At 35.3% G+C, this 9,760-nt stretch overlaps 1 protein-coding gene across 2 annotated transcripts in view; it reads left to right on the top strand.

The window, feature by feature from the left end:
* The window catches only part of LOC144964949 (protein SPMIP2-like), a 9,789-nt gene extending 3,670 nt beyond the window's left edge, over positions 1 to 6,119 (top strand). For both annotated transcript variants that reach the window (XM_078899771.1, XM_078899762.1), the window contains exons 2-3: positions 1 to 4; positions 5,168 to 6,119. The exon at positions 1 to 4 is cut by the window's left edge and continues 121 nt beyond it. In XM_078899771.1, coding sequence (XP_078755897.1) covers positions 1 to 4; positions 5,168 to 5,373 — 210 coding nt within the window. In that variant the 3' untranslated portion in view covers positions 5,374 to 6,119. The remainder of the gene's footprint in view (positions 5 to 5,167) is intronic.
* Positions 6,120 to 9,760: the final 3,641 nt, after the last annotated feature.

Raw genomic sequence — 9,760 nt, 5'->3', positions numbered from 1 at the left:
ACAGGTAGGTGGCAGTGGTAGTGGTGGTGGCGGTAGTCGTATTAATAGTGGTGGTGAGTTATACATAATTGTGTGTATTGGTCCGTTATATTTCCGGATGGCAATGCTGTAAGTTTCTTAGCCAAGCGCACAGCATCTTTTCTTCTTCTTCTTCAAGTACCAAGTCTGTGCCAGACACCGGTGATCATGGTACGCTATTCATCTCTCTGATCCGATAACCTTAAAAAACGAATATCCCTCTTTTCTTTCTTTGCCACCCTGCTGTTCAATCTATTCAAATATGTTTTTCTTGGTCTACCTTTACTCTTTTTACCAGAGCACAGCATCTATAAACGTTTAGGGTTACACACAGTTTTGTGTGTTGGTGCGATCTATGTGGTTGGTAGTGCGAGCAAATGTTTTAATTAAACACATACCTTCGATAATAATAGTTCGCTCTGACAGTCGAAGAGGCGTGGCTATAATCCCTCCTATTGCAGGTTTATTCTGAAGTTCATTGTAAAAGGATTCAATTGTCTTGATGTCACGTCCGCCCAGCAACCAGCAGCTTGGTTCTAAACAAAGAAATTCGGTACTCATGCTGGCTAGAATTTTTTCACATCTTATGTGATCAAAATGGCTAAAAGTCAAAATATGATCAGATTTATAATGTTTTTCTCCTCCGGATAGATTTGTATGCTCGTCGGAGAAGTATTTCATAAGGGCGGTGATGAAGATAATGCCGCCCGCCATTGTTTCTATGCGTCATTACGAGGGAAGTGACATCACGACTGTTGAGCCCTATTACAGAATTATTCTGTAGTTCAATGTAATTGAAGTGGCTGGCTATGATATAACACAGTCCTTTCATATTCATGGGATCTCGGGTACTCGAGTACTCTGGTACTCGAGTACTCCCGCAGGGCCTACTTGTTCGTAGTCTACACTTACTCGCCTTTCATCCACCTTGGCCGAGTCTTAGCTCTCTTGAGCTAGATTAACTGTAGTGGTCTCCAAGTCGAGGCTCCAACCAACCAACCACTAGATTAATCAATAGGTCTTCAATTACCATGGCGTTGGTCAAGTGGGAAATCATATTAATAATTGAATTGGTTGGTTTTTGTTGCTCCATGGGTTTATTGCATACCAGTCGCATGGCTTCCTTTGTTTTGTTTTGTTTTGTTTTTGTTTGTTTTGTGTTTTATATTATTGTTTGTTTGTTTGATTGTTGTTGATCTAATTGTTTTTGTTTTTGTTGATTTTATCGTTTTTTGTTTTGCTTTGGCTTTTTTCTATCCTAGCAAAGCAAGTAGTTTTGTTTTTTAGTGGCTCGAACCCAGGACCTTCCTATCCGAAATCGAGTATCATAACACAAGACCACATAGTAGCCATATAGCCATGGCTATTTGACACTTTTGAATCACCAGAGAAATTTGTTTTCAAAACACTCAGCGTAGTATTGCTTTATACGGCAAACAAGAAAAGTAATGAGATAAATTTTTAGGGTTTAGTTTTATAATCATTTTTGTTGGTTTACTTCTATGTCATTGTATTTCCTTTTTATTGTTTTTTGGCTTATTTTTTTTCAGAAATTCATTAGTCGACGGCAATACCTAATGTAAATTTCCACAAGTGGATAAATAAACTTCCTCTTTTCATATATTATCGTATATTATATAAGGCACTAAACAAATTAATGACGAAATTGGAGTTTTCTATGAATGATAATAATAGGATCTAGCTGGTTTTGAATCTCACACCCTCATTTCATTCCTTGAATAGTTATCCTTTTCTCTTTCATTTCATTAATAATAAATGATATATTATATTTGTTGAGCGCTCTTCCATGTCACAGAGAAGTTCTCAGAGCGCTTTACATGGGAATCAACAATTCAATTTGGAAAATAACAAAGTCTTAAGATGCTTTTTAAACACATCTTCCGATGAAGAATGCAGTGCTTTTTTTTTGGAAGTTTGTTCCGGAGGGTTGGGATGTTTCTATAAAAGGATCGTCCTCCACATGACACGAAAGAGTTCTTTCCGTGAGTGACAAGCAATTAATTTTCCATCGGATGACGAGGGAAGGGATCGTGTTGGTGTATATAACGATAAAGATAAGTTGGTTCAGGCATTTAAAACACAATATCAGAACTTAGTACAATATTCGCTACTTAACAGGAAGCCAATGAAGATCTTTTATCAGGGGTGACGCATGCTGTTTCTTGCTGCTTTTGTATTAACACTACTATAGTGTATGCTTTGCAAAGTCAGGGAATCTGCATTAATCGTTCTGTTCCAATAACACAAGAGGAGCTTCACGGAAAACGTAACCTCTTAGATTACTCTACAAGAAATAAGGAAGAGCATAACAGCATTGGAACTCGTAAACCTGGGACTTCGCAAAAAAAATATTTTAAAATAAAAAAGTTAAAAAGTTTTTGCCAAGATGAGAGTAATATAAATCGATCGATATTTGAAGGATGGGTTTTCTGGTTAAATTTTTAAATACGAGATTTTTCTGGAGTAAGTTGTTAACTGGCTAAAAACCTTACTCTATATTTGTTTCCATAAATTTATTAGTCTATGGCAATACCTAATGTAAAATTCCAGAAATGGATAAATAAACTTCATCTTATCTTATCTTATCTTATCTTATTAAGTTTTTTCCCAGAGTAAGGTTGTTTACCGGCTAAAAAAAAGTAAATCTACACTCTTGAACCCTAAGCAAGGACTGTTCCCTTTTGATTCTATTAGACTGTACGATTGAATAAGTTTATTCAAGTTTTATTAAAATTATATCATTGACACCAATTCAAAAGTCAACCGTCCCATAGTCACTGTCCATTTTGACGTTAAATTAAAGAGACTTTTGTTGTTTGTCATTTTCCTGTGAAGGCAGAGACAGTGAGGTTTTAAGAAAATCGCCCAGGTCGTCGCGGCATTGATTATGAATTAAGATAATGATGATTACTTCCCTTAGAAAAGCATTCAGTCAAGTGGAAAGTACTTTCGATTTGAAGTGTTTGGTGATTATATTAATCTTCAATTAATGTTTTGTTGTCTATTTTCCTTTCATTTCCAGTTCTTTACTATATTGGGTAGATAGGTCGGGTTTGACACGTCGAACTGACGACTACAGACACTGATTTGTTCTTACAATTATTATTAGATCAATTAAAAAAAAGAGGAGTCGTGATTTACTTTATAAACATACATACAGACATACCTACACACATACAAACACACACACACACACACACACACACACACCGCATTACATGAACCCACACTTACACAAAAACTCACTATGTCTCTCATTGACATATTATGCAAACACCCCTCCCCCCCCCCCCCTCCACACACACACACACACACACACACACACACAATATACCTATTATATCAAATTAAGAAATTAAGGAGCAGACGCATTTTGAGGATAAAGAACTGAACCAGTGTGTATGAAAGGTACCAGACAAAGCAAGAACGAAAAATACAAGGAAAAAAAACCATCCCATAAAATCAGTCGACCTCGCCTAGGGATCGAACCTCAGACCTTCTGACGTTAACATGATAACTTTAGGTTACCAAACTAACTGGTATGTTTTTTATATGCAAGGGAATTAATTTGAAATGAGATTTAAATCAATGTTTACGATGATCATGTGAAATTCAAAGATGGTCTCTTTGCAGGTCGTATGGGTATTTATTATTTCATAGTGCCCTGATCACCTTTGAGTGGAAGTGCGAACTTTATAAATGCTTCATTATTATCTTTATTATTATTATTATTATTATTATTATTATTATTATTATTATTATTATTATTATTATTATTATTATTATTATTATTATTATTATTATTATTATTATTATTATTATTATTATTATATATAATATGATAATAATAATAATAATAATAATAATAATAATAATAATAATAATAATAATAATAATAATAATAATAATATTATTATTATTATTATTATTATTATTATATTATTATTATTATTAATATTATTATTATATAATACATAATAATAATAATAATAATAATATTAATAATATTAATAATAATAATAATAATAATAATAATAATAATAATAATAATAATAATAATAATAATAATAATAATAATAATATGCCTCAAACTCGAAGGACGTTTGTGAAGTATTATCATATTGTAGTATATACTTGTGATTTTCTAAGTTTATAAGCAGTGAATGACAAGCATTTAATATGCAATACTCGCTGGATTCTCTAGCATGCCGAATACCAGTACGCTCTTCTATATGTCTTGCTGAAGCTGGTTGGCATGGTCGATTCTAACACTAGCACGTTTGATTTTTGTTAGGTTTTTTTCTTTTTTTTTTTTTTTTTCTTTTCGTTATTTTGTTTTTGTTTTTATTTTTTGGAGTTTTGTTTATTTTCTTTTTGTTTTTGTTCGGGTTTTTTGGGGTTTTTTGTTGTTTTTTTCTTGTTTGTTTGGGGGAGGGGGCGGAGACGGGGGGCTTCTCCTAAACCATACTTTATCCCAGCACTATCCAAAGTTTATCGAAGTAAGGGAAGCAACCGTGAAAATCATTGCGTACTTATAAATTTCTTTTAGATACAGTCCCCTTGTGATTTCGAATGCCTCATTGAGGGGAATGAGTACAGAGTTTCTCATTGTCAGTTTGTATTCAATTTTCAGAATGTAGTTCAGCCTGACATATTACCGAATGGAGGCGATGTGTCACCCATATATTCTGTTTTAGTGAGGCTATCTGATCTGGTGGTATTACACTTGCCTTTGGATTGAAAGGTCCTGGGTTCAAGCCCCGCTTTGAGCGTCGTTTAGTTGATTCATTAAAAAAGACTCTTCACTCACATTTTATCATCCTACTCATGTGTAAAACGAGTACATAGCCGTTAACAACGTTGTTTCTCTGTCCAAAAAAAAAAGTTTGCCATATCGCCTCACAGACGTCATGTCCCGTCCTACATGTTAAATGTTGCTGTTGGCCAGGGAGCCCTTGTAAAGCGCTTTGAATACGTGTAGTGGATAATGGATAGTGGATATATACAAGCTCAAGCCTTTGTTCTTTCTTCTATTTGTTTTTGTTGGGTTTTTGTTGTTGTTGTTGTTGTTGTTGTTGTTGTTGTTGTTGTTATTTTTAAATATTCTGTATATTATCTGTGTTTCCAGGTCCTTCCGGTTTGCGAGACTACCGAGCCAATCTAACCAATTTCAACCAGGCCGTTGGGGTCGGCGACAGGTCCAACGAATTCACCAGCGACCTTGCTTACCTCAGCAGGAACGCCCCTGGACAGTCATTCCCCTTGGCTAAGAACGGAAGGATAGGAGAGATAGGCTGGCCCGTGGATCACTTCAAAATCGTTAAAGGAATTTAAATTGAAACATGAAATAACAATGATAATGTTATATTTTTTTATTACTTCAATTTTATTGCTTAAAATTAATATAAAAAATTTTTAAATTTTAAAAGTTTGTGTTACCCTAGTCCTAATGAAATATTTATTTAAAATACCGATGTCAGAAGACATCCGAAAACATAAATACTCATTATTTAAATACAGGAAACTAATTTTCAAATTTTGATCTGAAGATCGTGGTTCTTCTTTGGACAAATTAAAATGAATCCCAGTATTGTAGAAAATATATCATATTGGATATAAGTTATGATAACTCTCATTATTCTAATATAAACTATAACATTTATTATGCATTTATCTAATTTATCCTAAAGTTTTTTCTTTTCGTGATTTTTATCCGTATTACCTATAGTATTCTTCTGCCGTAAGCTGGAAAAAAACACGGTTTAAAAATATTACCAGAATACTCGGACTTCAAATTATTAAATATCAGTCCATTAAATCGACGCTTGGCTTGACAAAAACTCTCAGACTTGGGTCTTTACTGAAGATTTTGAGAGTTTTTGACAAGATGAGAGCATTTCAGTCGATCGACATAAATTTGAAGGACGATTTTTCTGGTCAAAATTTTGAAAAGCTGTGTATTCAGAGTTCCGCAGAATTGTTCTGCAACATTAATAACATGAGCTGTTAATAACATGTGTAACAGAGATTGCAACATCAACATTGTATAGATGAGAGAAAATACAATTGTTTATTTACAAGCCTTGGTTTTTGGTGTGAGTTTCTTGTACAATCTTTGATAATAATGGAGATATACATAATATGAATATTTCCATGGGTTTACCGTACTCAATGCGTTTCACAAGGTTTCATGTATTCCTCCAGCAGGTCATATGGAACCATAGTACCATTTCATACAGCACAAGTCGCCTGTTAGGCTTTCTTTTAGCGCCAGCACTCTTTCAATGTCCGTCACTGCCTATAAACAGGTATTCATTCACACCTGATTAGGTTTAATGTCGGTAAAATGCCTTCTCCAAGGCCACCGCTTTGAGACCAGGATTTTCAACGATAACTGTCACCCATCAGATTACTGACCACGATAACATTGCTTGACTTTTGTGAACAAAATGAAACGCCTTAATAATAAAAACAACACTGAACTCTTCAAAAGTGCACGATATCTTCAGCAATGAGGCTCTTGAATTCACTCGCAAGGAGACAGAAATCGATCTTGAAGTCGAGTTTCATTCTGACCCTCCCACCACTTCTCCTGTATATCCAACAGTGATTGGGTCACTGGGTCTGTTTGATCTGGCAGAAAGTACTTGACTATCGTCCTATCCACTACTACTACTACTACTACTACTACTACTACTACTACTACTACTACTACTACTACTACTACTACTACTACTACTTCTATTACTACTACTACTGCTATATTTACTATTACTACTACTACTCTTACCACTATCACTACTACTATCAGGTAGTTAATAATATTATATTTTTAAATTTTATATCACAGTAATACAGTAATGTTCAGTAATTGAACTGAAGATGAAATACAGAGACAAGAAACTTCGAGAGTCGCCAAATATTATATGATTTTAATAGCAAACAATGCATATCCAGATCCGGTCATGTCAAGTTGGTAAACATCCTCTCGTTCATATGTTATTAGTAATAAAACTTAAATTAGGCACGGGTTTTATCAGCTTCTATATTCGGTTGGGTGATTACGCCTCATTAAAATCTCTTTGACCGAAGCCATCGTTTCCTTATAGCTTGGCACTGACCAAAAAATTACGTCAAAAGACGGATATTAGGCCACAAAAGAAAACAAATTGTGAATTGTATTCAATAGTTCAACCAATGGAATCACTTGTTTCATTGAGCCCGACTAACGACAAATCACCAGACGGTGCACAAACTTCAAAAAAATGAAGTCTTAGTGGATTCTAGTATCAGGCTATAAGTTTACGATGGCCACGCTTTAAAAGACTATAAACTTTGAAGATCACGCAAATATCATCAATACTTAAATCCTATGTTTACCGACTTGACATTGCACCCGCATTGTGTTCCTAAGTTTCATGTCTCGATTATCATCTTAGTCTTGGATTTGAGTCAGTCAGTTTATATGGAGACAAACAAAAGTAAACAGAACGTTTTTGTGTTTTTATAGACATACAGGTTTATTTCGTGTCTTCCATACTTCCATCTATTCAACAAAATCAACCAAAAATACGTTACCCACCACCTCATATCAGTATCACATTAAGATGAAAATAAATTGTCATAAAAACTGTCATTAAAAGTGAACTTAACGTTGAAGTAAACAAAATTTTGATATTTTAGTTATTCGCGCCTTAAAATGTATTTAAAAAACCAAAACAAACGTGAGCATTTAACCCTTTCCTTACCATCCATAGGAAAATCGTCACATTCGTTACGATGCAACCGACAATTTTCTCATTCTGATTTATCTTGTACATCACAAAATAAATAGAAATGCTTTGATTACAGCTACAAATACTAATCACTGTGTTGTAGAGTTCATTTTGCTGAACAAGATTCTGTATAGAATGCACTTGTTACTTTTTTGTTTGAGTAAGAAAAGTCTATTTTTGTGTTGGGTGGGTGTGAATTTACGGGGGAAATTCTAAAAATGGCTGGTGTAGGAGAGGGCTAATTAGCTCAAGAATCTCTTCTAATCGTGCTGAAAGCGCTTTACTCAAAGTCCCCAATCAACTCGTAGCACAAGTTATGGCGCTTGTTAGTCGATATTACACTATTTTATTTTCCGAGGAGGCCAACGCCGTTGATGCCCAGGAACTAATTTTACACCTGAGTGCTGTGAGATAATGTGAATAAAAAACTTTCCCTAAGATTCACCTATTCGCCGCTCAAAGCTGGGCTCGAACCCTGGCCCTTCCGTTCCTAAGGCAAGAGTCATAACCCTAGAGCATTTAGCCGATTAAAAGATTGAAAAATATACATTTGGTTATTATAATTTTAATGTGCGCCTATGTGGTCTTGTCGTATGACACTCGCTTTCGGATCGGAAGGTCCTGGGTTGGAGCCTCGCTTGGCGCATAGGTTGAGTCCCTGGAAAAGGCCGTTTACTCACATTCTCTCACCGTGCCCAGGTGTAAAATGAGTACCTGGCCATTAACAGTGTTGTCTCTGTAAGAAAAAAAATTGTAGTATCGCCTAACAGGCTTCATGTCTCGTTCTCCATGTTACGTGTTGCTGTTGGTCAGGGACCCTTGTAAAGCGCTTTTGCGCAATAAAAAAGCTCACGTTTTTTTTAATCTATTTTTTTTCGTGTCTGTTACATCTGTTTATGTCTGTTTATGGGACAGCGTGGCTCAGCTCTTTGCTTCGTACCCGAAAGGTAACGAGTTCGATTACCCGCTGCCCTGTGTGGCCTTGAGCAAATCACCTCGCCCTAGCTCAATTTGCGGCGCTGCACTACGGCTGACCCCTGGGTTATTCCAGTCTTCTATTGGATTAGACCATAGAGACAAATTTCCCCTAGGGGATAAATAAAGGGATTTTTATTTTATTTTTAACTTTATTACGTAATAGTGTTATGAGGCAAGTGGGTTATAAAATATAGAATGCAGTGATGGGACAAGCTTTCTTCATTCAAAATCACTCTCTTACGATAACATTCATGGTCATTGTGTGTGATGCCGACTTTGATGTGCTAAACAGTTAATCAATTCTGGTTAACATACTTTGCAAATGATAATGATAATCAGAAAGCTTATGATGATGATGATGATGATGATGATGATGATGATGATGATGATGATGATGATGATGATTGTGATGATGATGATTGTTATGATGATGGTGATGATGATGATGATGGTGATGATGATGATGATGATGATGATGATGATGATGATGATGATGATGGTGATGATGATGATGGCGATAATGATGGTGATTATGATGATTATAATGTATGATAATGTCGATCTCGATAGAAATGATCATGATAGTGATAATTGGTGATGACATTAAAGAGTGCAGGCAAATAAATGGATCTGTCCCAAAGTAAGCGATTAATACTGATTACAACATGGTAAAAAAAAGTAATTGAACTTTTATATAGCACAATATCCACTAAACTTGCTCAAAGCGCTCTACAAGAGGTGCCTGCCAACAGCAACATTTAACACGACGGGACATGACGCCTGTTGGGCGATATTAACATTTTTTTTGTCGGACAAAGACAATGCTGATAACGGCCATGTTCTCATTTTACACCTGAGTACGGTGAGAGAATTTGAATAAAGAGCCTTCTCCAAGAACTCAACTTCAACTATGCGCCGAGGGAGGCTTGAACACAGGACCTTCCGATCCGAAAGCGAGTGTCATACCA

This window comes from Berghia stephanieae, chromosome 1 (assembly GCF_034508935.2).
Source record: "Berghia stephanieae isolate SIO BIC M18660-M18661 chromosome 1, UCSD_Bste_1.3, whole genome shotgun sequence".
In the NCBI taxonomy this organism is placed as follows: Eukaryota; Metazoa; Mollusca; class Gastropoda; order Nudibranchia; family Aeolidiidae; genus Berghia; species Berghia stephanieae.
Note: the sequence above shows the minus strand (reverse complement) of the source record. Positions and strands in the feature narration are given on the sequence as shown.